At 42.0% G+C, this 14,872-nt stretch overlaps 2 protein-coding genes and 2 long non-coding RNA genes across 4 annotated transcripts in view; 2 read left to right on the top strand and 2 right to left on the bottom strand.

Annotated features, from left to right (window-relative positions):
• The window catches only part of LOC148188101 (uncharacterized), a 148,468-nt gene that overhangs the window by 131,462 nt on the left and 2,134 nt on the right, over nt 1–14,872 (top strand). The window lies entirely within an intron of this gene.
• LOC121951777 (tubulin beta-2A chain) lies at nt 493–5,381 on the bottom strand. Its single transcript, XM_042498243.2, has 4 exons — nt 5,183–5,381; nt 4,726–4,834; nt 2,896–3,006; nt 493–1,933 (listed from the first exon to the last, which is right to left on the bottom strand). Exons 1-4 carry the CDS (start codon nt 5,237–5,239, stop codon nt 849–851), a joined length of 1,362 nt encoding a protein of 453 aa, XP_042354177.1. The 5' UTR covers nt 5,240–5,381; the 3' UTR covers nt 493–848.
• LOC148188102 (uncharacterized) lies at nt 8,160–9,784 on the top strand. The gene is made up of 2 exons (XR_015778168.1): nt 8,160–8,407; nt 9,500–9,784. It is a non-coding gene; the product is annotated as an uncharacterized LOC148188102 (long non-coding RNA).
• LOC121951898 (solute carrier family 22 member 23-like) overlaps nt 9,809–14,872 on the bottom strand; it is an 87,613-nt gene continuing 82,549 nt past the window's right edge. The window contains exon 10 of the mRNA XM_042498388.2: nt 9,809–14,302. Coding sequence (XP_042354322.2) covers nt 12,781–14,302 — 1,522 coding nt within the window. The 3' untranslated portion in view covers nt 9,809–12,780. The remainder of the gene's footprint in view (nt 14,303–14,872) is intronic.

The raw sequence follows: 14,872 nt of genomic DNA on the forward strand, positions 1-14,872 counted from the left end.
CCTTCTTTCTCATCCTCTTGAAAAACAATTGGAGTAAACAGAATAAGCTGTCTTAGGTTTTGGCCATACATACAAGACTTGAAAGTACAGGTAGCAGCACTGTTGTGTTGGTTTTGTTTTTTTAAGGGATTTGTTGACAATTTGAAGATATATAGAATATCATCAGACCTTGACAAAGAGATGTCTCATGCAGAGTTCTGTGGTAAACATATCACACAATACAACTAAAACAAGGACCCATATTGCAATAAGTGCAGAGCAAATTATCCACCTTTACACATCTGCAGTGGTGTAGTGTAGGGTCTATGCCGGTATGTGGAGTATACATATCTCTTTTTCTGGATGTTTACAGTATAGCCACTAAGCCACTGAAATATATAAGAGAGTATACCCACTTCCTCTTTGGTAACCTACCTGTCTAGCTAGTAGTACATCCTCATCACCAACTACCACGGCACATTTGTAAGTATTAAATGAAAACATGACATGGAGTACTGTCAGGACTAGATCTTTTATTGGAGACTTGAGACAGTGAATGCATGTTGAATGTTACAAAACTGTATTTAGGACAAGACTGTACTTATTTCTTACACCGGCAAAGCATGACTTGGAAAACCAATTACTTTAGTACTTGCATAATTTAAGGTTCTAACACCACTCGTGATCTTTGTCAGTATAAGCCATATCTATTTAGTTTTAGCTAAACAGCTATAGTTCATCATGGTCTTCACAATGTAGTTAAACACTTGCATCTCTAGCATACTTCTTATGATCTCACTGCACTGTCCAAAAACGATGAATATTTTGAGGGACTGTTTCACTCAGAGTGTCATGTCAGTGTTTTACAATCAGTGGCGTACATCATGACGGACTTCTTCTTCATCTTCTATTTCATCTTCTTCATATTCGCCCATCTCATCAGCTGTGGCATCCTGGTACTGCTGATACTCAGACACCAGGTCATTCATGTTGCTCTCGGCCTCAGTGAACTCCATCTCATCCATTCCCTCGCCGGTGTACCAGTGGAGGAAGGCCTTACGACGGAACATGGCTGTGAACTGCTCAGAGATCCTCCTGAACAGCTCCTGGATGGCCGTGCTGTTGCCAATGAAGGTGGCGGACATCTTGAGGCCACGGGGAGGGATGTCACAAACGGCGGTCTTGACATTGTTTGGAATCCATTCAACAAAGTAGCTGCTGTTCTTGTTCTGCACACTCAACATCTGCTCATCCACTTCCTTCATTGACATACGACCGCGGAAGATGGCCGCCACAGTGAGGTAGCGTCCATGACGAGGGTCACAGGCTGCCATCATGTTCTTGGCATCGAACATTTGCTGTGTGAGCTCTGGCACGGAAAGGGCCCGATACTGCTGACTGCCCCTGCTTGTGAGGGGAGCAAAGCCTGGCATGAAGAAATGCAGTCGGGGGAAGGGCACCATGTTAACAGCCAGCTTACGGAGGTCGGCATTGAGCTGGCCAGGGAAGCGGAGGCAGGTGGTCACCCCACTCATGGTGGCTGACACCAGGTGGTTGAGGTCACCATAGGTAGGTGTGGTCAGCTTCAGGGTGCGGAAGCAAATATCGTACAGGGCCTCATTGTCAATGCTGAAGGTCTCATCGGTGTTCTCCACCAGCTGGTGGACAGAGAGGGTGGCGTTGTAGGGCTCCACCACAGTGTCGGACACCTTTGGGGAAGGCATGACGCTGAAGGTGTTCATGATACGGTCAGGGTATTCCTCGCGGATCTTGCTGATAAGCAGTGTACCCATTCCTGAACCTGTGCCTCCGCCCAGTGAGTGGGTGAGCTGAAAGCCCTGGAGGCAGTCGCAGTTCTCGGACTCCTTCCTCACCACGTCCAGCACCGAGTCCACCAGCTCAGCTCCCTCGGTGTAGTGGCCCTTGGCCCAGTTATTTCCTGCTCCACTTTGACCTGCATGATGCATGTAAAGTTTAGAGACAAATAATGGTGCCACTGTTTATATGTTGTAACAAATGTTATTATCATTGGAGCGCTATAAAATTACCTATAGACATTCATAGTCCCCAGAAGATTGACCCTAATGAATTTGGTGATCACTTTTCCTCTAATGCTAACATTTATTCTATTTCAAGGCTGGCTTAAAATCCAAACTAAATGCGAACCATGGTTGACATTTTATCTCCTCAACATTAGCATGTTAACATTGTCAATGTCAGCATGCTGCCATACTGACTTTAGCATTAAGGTCATACCACCACTGTCCAAAAGTACAGCCTGACAGAGCTGCTAGCATGGCTGCAGACTCTTAGAGTTTACAGCCTGGCAATCCTAATGTTGTTCTTCTTGATGACCACTGACCTATAAAGCATTATTATATGATAACCATTGATTAGCCAATTTCTTACATCACATCCACTGCAACAATTGCATTGCAAGCGTACTTGTTAGAAACAGGGACTCAAAAATCTTATGTTATGTATTATAAATGAGGAAATCTGAAATTTTTACATCATTAGTAAATGTATGCTTAGTTCTTTAGCTCTGATCTAGACAGTAATTTCTGGTGAACTATAATTCTATAATGCAGAGTCATCTTGTGGTGGACTTTATTGCCCCCTGCATCCTCACTTGTGAGCAGCACTGCAGCATCACCTCCTAGTAGATTTCTTTTTTCGCTGAGTCACCACGAGAGCTGTCTCAGTCTGACTCAGCTGCGTACGGACAAAGCATCACACTACTGGCACATCGCTGCAGAAGCTCGTGCTGGAAATATACATTGCTGCACAGTGCTCTCAGGTGAATCGAAGCACAGCTTGACAGGATATGACAGCAGCCGCTGACACACACACATATTGTGTATGTAGTTGGTTCAGGGTGACTGGTGGTGACATGGTGATTTATTGTCCACTCACCAAAGACAAAGTTGTCAGGCCTGAATAGCTGTCCAAATGGGCCGGAGCGAACCGAATCCATGGTTCCCGGCTCCAGGTCAACCAGGATGGCACGAGGGACAAATTTGCTGCCTTTGGATGGGTAAGAGCAGAAGAGAGAGGGAGAGAGAGATAATGGACGGAAGGGTGGAGTCAGATATTGACAGTCTCAGTGGGGTGATGTCACAACATTTGTAGTGAACTATGGAAAAACTCAAAGATGATTATACTCACTAAACTGATCTAAAATTATTTTAATATAGCAGTACTGTTTGCTAATGTCATCTTCCAGATAAATACCCTTTTCTTTAACCCCTTGATACCGAGACAAATTGGCCTAATCTGTTTCAAAAACATGGAGGAGGGCATTGGCCAAGTCAATCCCCTGAAAATTAGCACACAAAAAAAGAAAAGAACGTTTTAAAAAAAAACAAATGTCTTGAAAAGTGCTAAAAATATAAATGCAATTAACTGTAAATGTATAATAATTAAATAATAATATATATATTTTTTATTTCTCTGTTTTACTCTTTTTTTCTGACAATTCTTTAAAACTTATTTTCCGTTCAGTTTTTCGGTTCTCTTGTCAGCTTTTTCTAATCTATCTTGCTTTTTTTTATATACTAATTTTCATCTCGCGCTGTTGTCAGCTTTCCCTGATGTCTTAGTCATCCCCTTTTTAGCTAAATTTTCAAAAGTAATCACACCAGTTTGTGCAGGTTTTAAAGGTTTAAACAATTGTGAAAAGCTTTCTGACACATCACGAGAAACTGATGTTGATCCAGGTTTCATGGGGTTAAAGGATTCTTTAACCTGTCCATCAAGCTGGATATTTGAAGACCGCATGGTGCCTTATATTGTTTGTTTCTTGCACTTTACTTTGTTCCTCTCTGTTCATCCGTGACCCTTCTTGCAAACAAACTGCTGCAGCATGCTGCACTGCTTATTCTGGACCAGTGGGGCTCACAAAGTGCTGAGCTCTGCAGAGTGCATTCAAACAAAGGTGCAATCTTGCCCTGCCCAAATTTTTTTTTCTCTCAAACTGAGTTAATGTAGCTTGTCTCTGTAAATATCTGTCAGTGCATTCTTTTACTTTGAAGAAGTTAATGGGATGTTCAGTGAATCCAAACTCAGTAGTGACCCAGTAGGTGACACTGAAGCCGGCATGTAACATGGAAACAAAGGATCAATGATGCTTGCTGCTAGGTTAGATAGTGATAGTGAATAAGCTGTTTGGGCCTATATGCACCTCCTGCACAGGCCTTTGATTTATGCAAAGCCGATGATCTCAACCCTGTCTGCACACAGAATGAGATCTGCACTGACTTGTTCTTCTACAACAAGCAATAGTTCAAAGGCTGAATCACCACACATAGAGCTGTGTGATTACTGATCCTGGTTGCCTGACTGTTTGATGCACAGCAGCCGTGAGGAGTGACACGCCATGCATTTGGAATGACCTTCAACATGCCACGCCAATGAAAAATCAGATACTGAGATGAGACCAGCGAGCTCGTGGGTCAGCTACAGAGAGACTGCAGATACCTGTGCTCCCTATAGAGAGAGACAGAGAGAGGGAGAGAGACAGAGGGAGACAGAGAGAGAGAGAGATATTTTAGCAGATTCACTGTCCTAATTTATCCCCGCACTCATAGTGGGACCTACTTTCCCCTCTGCAGCTAAATTAGTGACATTTAAATGAGGGCTGTGCAGCATTCATGCAAGAATAATGAGTAATGGATGCTTTATGTGTTAGTTAATTATTCAGATGCAAACATGTGCTTTGGTACACTTTTTATGTTTATTTTTTACCTGATGCCTCATTGTAGTAGACATTTATCCTCTCCAGCTGCAGGTCACTGTCACCTTGGTAACTACCGGTGGGATCGATGCCATGCTCATCACTTATCACCTCCCAGAACTAAGATGAGACACACATGATAATATCAATTTTAGTTGTTGGGGTCATTTAGAAACATAACACGCGCTAAAGCGCGTGCGTCGGCCCTTTTTCTGGTAATTGCGCATCTGCTCGGTGACAAAATGACACGCAGCTGATGGGCGCCACATCACTGCAGCCGCTGAGCAGCTGGACCGCACCCTGCACATGTATGACAATTCATCTCAAACTTTTACAAGAGACATTTCGTTTGAAGTGCCCAAGAAACGCCAAACTAATTAGTCAAATGTCTCATTCAAAAAACAAAACAAAAAATATCACATGGCACAATGAATTCAATTCTCCTAAATTAATTGATAATATCAATACCTTCGCCCCAATCTGGTTCCCACACTGTCCAGCCTGGATGTGAACGATTTCCCTCATGATGCGCTGCGGATGCGGGCACAGAGCGTCTCGTCTCGACTTTAGGTCCAGTCTTCAGTGTCTTGCCACTGTGTTTCTCAAAATCTGCACTTGCCTCATTTCGAGGGCGAGTGCTGGAGCCGGCGAGATAGATAAACGTGCTGCTGGTCAGATGACGTTGCACACAGCGCAGCATCAATATCCTCGGCAGCCAATAGGAGCGCGCCGGTTTGATGCAGTGGGCTCGAGGATCATGCCGCATCATCCTCCTGACATCACCCTGTCCCATGCAGGGAAATGTAGCCTGTTTTGCACCGCGCTGAGGGTTTTTTTTTTATAAAAGGCCAGGGGATTGTTTTCTGTGCCAGGAAATGTCAGACTTTAGTGTCATATTAAAAGCTATAGTTCTGCATGTGCTGCCGAACACAATGTTCAGGAGCAATTATAATCTACCTGTATGTTAACAGCCTGTTGTTTCAGGCTGAATAATATATTTCAATGCAGTGATTCAGCATTTTAACCCCTGACTATGAACTCAGACATTTTCATTTTGTAGTTTGAATAATGCAGATGCTCCTATGCCTCAAGAAAATGCCACAGCTGAACTGGGAGAACTGGGTAGGGGACCCTGGGGGCAAAAATGAGCTTTGGGCCGCTATTGAGCCTCCAGTCCCCCCAAAAACAACTAGTATCTCTGCACTGCTGCCCTGCCAGAGATCTGTTTTGTGTGCAAATTTGAACAACAATATGCAGAATATCAAATAAAATATTTCATATATTTAAATTATTTCATTTTTGTGACATACTAAACTATCGTTTTTTATGACATTTTTTAATGACATACTAAACTATCGTTTTTTATGACATTTTTTCATGACATACTATATTATGAGATGTTATGACTTTTTTATGGCATACTATACAGTAACTTTTTCTGACATATGACATACTACACTGTGATTATTTTAGGAATATTTTTTAATGTACTATACTGTCACTTTTTTTTTTTTTTAATTATATGACATACTGTACTATGATTCATGATCTTGGGCAGGGCTCTTAGTTTGCAGGATCTGGCCATTCTCGTAACGTAGTTGCAGGGAATGCAGTTCTGGTCCAGCAGTTCAGACAGCTTGCCATCAAACTTTGTACCGACATTCTTGTTCACCAGCAGTGATGTTGCTAGGTACTAGGGGTGTAACAATTGATGGATTGATTAAATGAGTAACGATGATGTAACATCGATGCAAAGTCTAAACATCTATCCATATCTTACTCTTTCAGTTACGCCCTTATTTTGAAAGTCTGTGTCACCATCACACAGTGTCTGGCAGATGATGGTGAGCAGCCAAGAGAAAGATGCAGGCCTCCACATGCTCTCAAGTCCATGGATGTATTATAGTGAAGTCTTGATACAGCCATGGGGGCGGGGCCTCGTTCATTCCTAAGAGACGTGCTCACTGGCGCAGAAAGCAGAAAAAGCTCCTTTTCTGGGTTTAGAAATGTTTAAAATACCTGGATCTGTTGGCCCATAGAGCATGCGTAGTAGAGATTAACGGCAGCCGAATGCGGCCAAGTGTGCCCGTGTGGGTAACTTCCGCCAGTGGAGCGATCGACTTCCAGATTAGCGCCTCGCTAACTTGAACGGTGGTCTAAAAAAATGTATGCTGCGTAACAAAAGTTGTTCCACTTGGCCACCTTTACCTACCCTCAGCCCTTGGTGTTATGTAACAGCTGACATCACACGAAAGCCACTTGGAAAGCCCAGGGAAAGTATATATATACAGTATATACATGATTTTCTGATATAATAAGTTTTGAGTGTGATCTATATCGTGATTATCATAACTATTATTTTTAATGGGTTTATGATATCTTGAAAAACATTGTTTTCCCATGTAGCTATTTACAGATAATGTTGGAAATACAGAAATCACACAAGCTGAGCAGAACTAATATTCATAAATATTATACTAACTTCAATTAATTACATGACACTTTACTATAATCAACTATCTGCTAATAGATGAGTGGATTTTTACATGTGCATGCTGACCTGTACAGACCTATGAGATATATTAGAAGAAGTGAAACTTGATAAATGTACCTGTATTTAATTTTATTTTTTAATTATTTACCAGTTTATTCATCCTCTCTTTCTTCTGCGGTGCAACCTTAGTCTTACTTATCACTGCCCCCCACCATGGATGTATTTGTGTGCATCACATGCATAGTTACAATGCATTGTGGGTGATATAGACCTCTGAGGTGACCATCGCTGTTCCAAGGGTCGATCTCACTAAGTTCACTTCAGTTTTTCAGATTATTGGAACGGCCCTTTAGATGGCAGTGGGGAAGTGAACAAGGGCATGTGGAATGACTTTTTTAACACAGCCTTAATCTTGCAGCTCTTTTAGACTTTGCAAATGTTATCAAACCGGGTGGTTTATATTTAGACAGGGACTGAAGACATTCTGCGGGGTTTTTGGCGCTCACAAAAAATGATTTACTGATTTACAGATGTCTCTGTCCCGATGTGCAATGGGGAAAAGTCTTTCTGGGCCAGTGTGCATCACCTGACTGACCCGAACAGTGTAATTCCACTTTCGGCCACTATGTAAATTTTGCATCATCGATCTTAATTCCTGACTAGATCTCTGACTATTTTTATTTTCTCCTTTTTTTAAAAAAAAAAAAAAAAAAATTCTTTTGATACTTGTGTGTTTTTGTTGTTGTTTACTTTATGAAATGATGTTTAGTCTGTAATTTTAATCGATGTTTCTATTCTTAAATGCAAAAGCCAGTTTTTGATTACGAATAAAGTTTAAAGGAGGAAAAACGCCTGGCGCACTTCCTGGGGGCTTGGCTCCACAGTGGAGGGGACTTGAGGGCGGAGCCAGCACCGGAAGTCTTCGTGCAGTGGTGGCCTGCAGGCAGACACTCTTGGCTCACTCAGGAATAAATAATCAGTGTAGGAATATTTTGTTTTTGGAAAAACTGCCAGTCAACAGAGGACGCACGTCATATGTAAACAAAAGCCGTACTGAGGAAGCACATACTCGCGGGGCCACTTCACTGACTTCTTGCTAACGTTAAGTTAGCTGCTCTGTTTCAACAATGTTGAAAAAACGTGCGTATAAGACTGAAACTCGTCCGTGCTGTTCTGTCAGGAGATGCAGGGACTTAAACGTGAGTAGGACAAAGCATAAATAATAGTAAATTGGTTAAGATGTGAGTAGAGGAATAGTCCGTTAGCCGCTAAGCTAATTTATGCAGCGTAAAATGTCATAGGTTTATGCTAATAATGTTAGCATGTTGTATATGTGGAGGAAATGTGACCTACAAAAGTTCGCTGTTTTGTATATGATCCTAAACAGTTATTATTAAGATTTACTTTAGTGATGAGATCTTGTTATTCCAGATTTTTAGGATGTTGAGAGAAGTTTGTCATCAAGTCAGACAGCCTTGAAGATTTTGGAAAAAGATTAGGGTTTGAATTATATTGAAAACGTTTTTTCCAGAGAGTGTTTCAAACAGAATGAACCAGTTTTAATTATTTCCAGTTATATATAGCGGTTTTTATCCTTTCCGGATAAAGCAAGGAAAGGGGTGGCAGCTTCTCTTGTAACCGACTTTGTTAAATGAGCAAATAATAAGAATATATCGATTGCACGCCCCTATATCGAATCAAAATCGTATCGTGGTAGACTTTGTGAAATGGGCAAATAACGTATCATTGTCCAAAGTATCAATACAATAAGGTATCGTAGTGCAACCAGTGATTTACAGCCCTACTAGATATGCGTCCTGCGTCCCCTGACACATTAAATTCTAAAAGGACGCGATGCCCACACCCATAACTTGCTGGACCCGGCAGCTGGCAGGTTCCCCTCTAATGGTCCAGGGACTGCCGTCTGTGGGGCCTGACCAGAAGGTCACAATCGGTCCATCTTTAGCTCCCAATACTGCATTATATCACCCGATAATGCAACATTGTGAAAATTACTATGACTTTTTCACAGCATTTTTCATGGCATACTATACTATGACATTCTTTTAAATACTATACTGTGATTTTTACATGACATATTTATGGAAGACTATACCATGACTTTTTTAAATGACATTTGCATGTCAAAATTATTTAAAGCAGTGATATTGCTTACCCTGTTTTGAAACTATTTCTCATGTCACAGAGTCTGCTGAGAGTTAGACTTGTGTTTCAGATATTATCATATTTTTGATGATATGTTGGTGTTTTTGTTGCTGTACCCCACATAGATGTGACACATGCCTGCCAGCCTGCCCTCATACCTGGCTTTCTGAGTTCGGTGCGCTGCTGTTTGCTGGCATGCGGTGGTGTCAACAGAGTTGGCATGAGGGGACACAACAATCGGCTTTTGTCATCACTAGTTCTACAATGTTGGTTTGGTACATCTCTTAACTTTTCATCAAACGCCAGCATCAGGTCAAAATTTAATTTTGTCTAAAACTGTGTTTTTCTGACCAAATACCTACCTTTTGCGTATTATCTACTGTTAATAAAAGCCATGACATGTCATAAAATGAAGCACTCACTGATATCCATAGTTGATCAATAAATAGTGGTTTATTTTAACAACAGGTATGGCTTATATACAAGTGCATTATGTCTGTTAAAACAAAAACAAAATGAAACCAAACAATCAGAAATTATAAATGGTACAATCCATGGTTTTTACATTCATTCAAATCTCCGCTCAGGAGATTCTGAGTCGCACGGTTGAGAGAAGCGAAACCTGAAATGCGTACACTTGGGTCTGTTTTTATCTAAGTTCAAAACTCTTCATCAGTTCTTGTTATGATCTATGATCCTTCATCTTACGCTGGGCCTTTCCACACATTTAGCCTACTATTTACAAAGGCATAACCTTTTTTTTTTTTTTTTGCTTTTTTTTGCTTTTCCACCAATCACTGTCTCCTAGTCTGCCCTATCGCTGGTGCTAACATTGCTTTGGATTGCTTTTACTGATTTTTACTGTAATTTTACTCCCACCAGCACCGTAAAATAGCTGCATTGGGAGTTGTGAAAATGGAAGCAACAGATCTTAGAGAAGACACTGGTTGTATTGTGCTGTGTCACTGTCTTTACACTGGTGTTGCATGGGGTTTTGGCAAAACACAGTTTGATTTCTGCACACTGAGACACACCAACACTCACAGACGAGGACTCAGTAATGTGAAGCCACTGACCACTGCAGTCAGCCCACTTTTTTACTGCAGATGCCAAGAATTCCTTATTAAATCAAGTGTTAACACCCTCTTCCACAAAGTAGTTTCCATGTGCATCTATTGCAAAAGTTAATGTGTTAATTTCTGTATTCAAAATCACTCTCCATTCTCTCTTTTTTTCTTCTTTTTTTTTGCTTTCAAGACGCCAAGCTCCTCCAAATTTGACATCACATGATTGCAGGGCATTGTGCTTTGAGGCTTAGCAGCATGGCATGTTACACAAATGTTCATATCAGTTTCACTAAATGGAAGTTTGTTGACTTGATCCGTTAAAGGACCAATGAACTGAAGCAAAAACAACACAGGCAGATTTGCTCAATCATTCAGATACCTTAAGATATGCAGCGCCTTTGTCAGTGTACGTAGAGGAAAGAAAAGGAGGATTTTGGTGAGAATAGTACCTGTAAGGTTCTTCATAAATGTATCACAGGATGGTGTGAATAACACAAATCTGGTGTTGACTCCTGAATAATAGATCACCAATACTCCCTGTATAAATGTAATATGATATACTGTGAGTTTTATCACATTTCAAAATGACAAGACATCATTCAGTTGGCTCTGAAGTTGTACAGTAACGTGTTATTATTATTATCATTATTACATTGTAAACAGTGGTCTATCCGTAATCACTCATCTTTCTCTGACAAATATTACAACCTCTAAAGTGTGTACTTAACCCTGTCAAGTTACACACAAGTCAAGTATGATGCTGTCCACATATGGACACAGGCTTTGGAAGAGAAAGTGCCTCCTTAGGCAAAGAGTTTGTCAATTTCAGATTATGAAGGTTAATCTGCCTATAAATAAGGATTTGACCTGTATTTTAAAATGTCATTTTGACAAATATGACGTATTGCATTTTTTTTTAAGGTAAACTTTGTTGTGCATCTGAATTTATGAACATTTTGACATACAGTACATAAACTATGTTAATGCCAAAACATGATTTGGAAAACACACTTCAGGTTAGCGAAGCTGTTGGCAATCACATTGATCATTTTTGTCATCCATTGGTTTCATTTCAAAGAAAGCTTTTGTGTCTTTTTAAGGTTTGCTTTTAAGGTTTTGTTTTGCTGACACGTTCACGATTATTTTCATGCTTTGTCCCAACTGCAAAGAATAAAGTGGCACCACACTGAGGTGCCACAAATACTGTAAGAATGTAGTATAGCTTTGTACAATAAGGGCACGCCATGGGAGATTATTCAAAAATAATACTTTGAATTTAAAAGAAAAAAGACTGAAGCTCAACAACTAAGTATGCATTTACTTACAAGATCACATTTACAAATAAAAGCATTTGCATACCATAAATTCCATTGACTGAAACGATTGGAAAAATAAAAGTTTCTTCAGACCGACAAAATATGGGTCATTCTTTTCTCTAGTATCGCTGTTCATACAATGAACCACGTTTTGATGAAATTTAGCATATCCAAACTCTAATTAATCAATTGGTGACTTAGCTTCAGTCTTTTACAAATTTGATAAACAATTTAATTCTTTTGTATTTCTGAACTTTGGGATCTGATTCACTTTAATCCACTTACAGGCTATGGCAGGGGGCTGCAACAAACAATATTTCCCCAAACAGGCAAATACTGTTTTTATACTATTTTTTGGCACTATGTCTACATTTAATTTTGGTCAGAGTAGTTTTTTTGGCGCTTTATTTAAAAAAAAAAAAATCACTCCAATTTGGATTGTTTACCTCTGTAACGGCAAAAAAATATTCTGTAACATTCAGATTTTTTTTTTGTCCATACAGGTAAGGCGATATTTTTATACAAATATGTTAGACGGACATTTCATTTGAGCAAAAGTACCAGTGATTTGATTTTTTTTGTTTTTGTTTTTAAGCATCATTGTACTTCTCACCAGTCCTCTCAGTGATTGTGGGTATAGTTATAGCAAGTCTCTTTAAAACGACAGACAGTGATTTCCCATTCATTTACATCAAAGTAGTTTATAGGCTGGTGATTTCCAGTGACATTCAAAAAAGAGCAGAAGATACTGTCACATTGTCACAAACCAGCCTCTGGCACTCTCACTTGCATGGTCTCATTTATTGGCTAAATGCAGGAAGGAGGGGCGGGAGACATTGAGAGACATTCAGCATCTCTGTATGACATGTCTACTCAACTCCAGGTGGGGACAGTGTCTCAGTAAGTGCCTGAAGTCTGAGTTGGACAGTTTGTGCCCCCCTCCTCGCCCCCTTCTCAGTTATTCGTGTGGCTGCTTCCTTGTGCAACCGAAAAGCTTCTTCTCCGGGCTGCAGCAACGCTGGATCATAACGATGCCACGCCGTTGACAGTGTTGTTTTCTGTGCTGGCATTGTCCCTGATGGAAAGGACACCAGAGTCTATGGGGGAGGAGACGGTGCAGTCCACTATAGAAAGGGGATCAGTTGAGGCTGATTCTGTGACGGAAGTTGGTGCTGAATCTTCGGCAAGGGAACCAGCTGAATCCTGTGTGGGCTGAACAGTCAGAGTGGTAGATTCTGGAGTAGAGGTGTGCACAATGTCTGTGACGGGGAGAATGGTGGGAGCCGGTGCGGTGGTGTTGACAGTATCTATGACAGGGGGGGTGGAGGATCCCTCTGAGGGCGTATGGCCTGAGTTAATGGGTGGAGGGGGAGTGGGTGAAAGGGGAACAGTGATTGGACTAGGGGGAGAACAAGGAGATACATCATTAACACAGGGGGAGGTGGGCTCTAACTGTGGCGGTTGGGGGTGTATGACAGGAGGTATGGAGGAGTCTCTAGTGGAAGGAGTAGATTCGTCTATTTCTGACTGGATGGGAATGTCAGAGTGTACGCTAATGGAGGGTGGAGCATCGGTAGAAGTGTTGTCTATGAGATCTGTTATGGGAACAGGAGAGGGGGATGAAAGAGGGCTGTCATGCATAGATGGAGTAGTGGAGTCTGCTAAAGTGGCATGAGTGGCCTCTAGCAAAGATGTTTCGAGTTGCGGGACGATACCATCTATCTCATTTCCCACAGGACTGGGGGATTCTAATGTGGAGCTAGGCGGGGGTTCGATGATGGGCGTGGTGCAGATCAACAAGGAGGCAGGCACAATTTGAGAGAGGGGGGGAGGGGAAGGGGTAGCACCTGACTCTTTTGTAGGGGAAGGACTGATGTCGTTCATTTCAAGAACGGCAGAATCTGTCAATGGATCAACAGAATCTAAGACTATTGCGGGAGGTTCTTCGGCATTGGCTAAAAGTGGGTCTGTGACGCTTGGGGGTTTGTGTAAAGGCGTGGAAGACAGCAGATGCTCTTTACTGACATGTATGACGCTGTCTTTTCCCAGGGCTTTGATGGGAGTCATGGATAAAGATGAAACTGAGTGACCATTGGGGTCTTTTGGTTCAGGCTTGCCAGGGTGGCCCTCCATGAAGGTGGGAGCAGATGCATCTCCAAATGACGGAGCGGTCAAATCAACAGCTGAAGAGGCAGTGGAGTCCATGGTGGACACAGCGGTGGCGGCTGCTTCGTGGAGCGGCGTATCATGCACCCTGGTGTAGTCCCTGCTGCTCTCAGATTGGACCAGCAGGAGGCGCTGTTCCCCCGGTTTCCTCGGGGGAAGGAGAGGTTGACGGGTGTAGCTCTCGCCGTCAGCCAGGGTCTCGGGGAGAGGCTGATAGCGCGTCTCGGGCAGCAGGAGAATGCAGATGATGCAGATGAGAGTGCAGCAGGCAAAGATAATGTGGTGTAGAAAATAGCCCTTCTGATTGTGGAGCTCCATGATGGGTGCAGTCAACATACCAAAGCCAGCACTGGCGAGGACCAGGCCCAGCCCACCGCCCCTATGGTGAGATGGAAAATGTTATCACGTGGTAGGTTTAAGGATTTATGATCACACATACCAAAAAAACTCATAAACCTCTCAAAGAAAGACAATTCACAACAATTAAAGTAAATCATGAATTACATGTTGTACTCAACTGTCACCTAAATCATTTCTACAGAGGGAGGATCTCATTTTTGGCCTCTGTTGACGGATCACTGCCATTTTAGCAGACAGCAGCAGAGAGTGCTGCAGTACCACCGAACACCCTCCTCCACATGCAGTCCCACCCTCTCCCGTAACTGCCTAAACACAACACCAGAGGGCGTCCTTGGTGCACTGTCAGCAGAGCAAAACCCCTTACATAACCCCAGATAATGAATATCCAGTGCTGTGTCATATATTCTCAAAGGGGATGGCTAATTTGTAAAAGATGTGGATTACATTTGACACTGGACCGTGAGAGTCTGTTCGATGATTTCATACCCTCCTGTAACAGGAGGTGGGGCAGCTAATCCATCTGCAGGAACACATGATGCAACGGACACCAACAACTATGGTAATTGAATCATAATAATCAGGGCAGTAA

Source organism: Plectropomus leopardus, chromosome 12 (genome assembly GCF_026936395.1).
Source record: "Plectropomus leopardus strain MGB_pleo_1.0 chromosome 12, ASM2693639v1, whole genome shotgun sequence".
Classification (NCBI taxonomy): Eukaryota; Metazoa; Chordata; class Actinopteri; order Perciformes; family Serranidae; genus Plectropomus; species Plectropomus leopardus.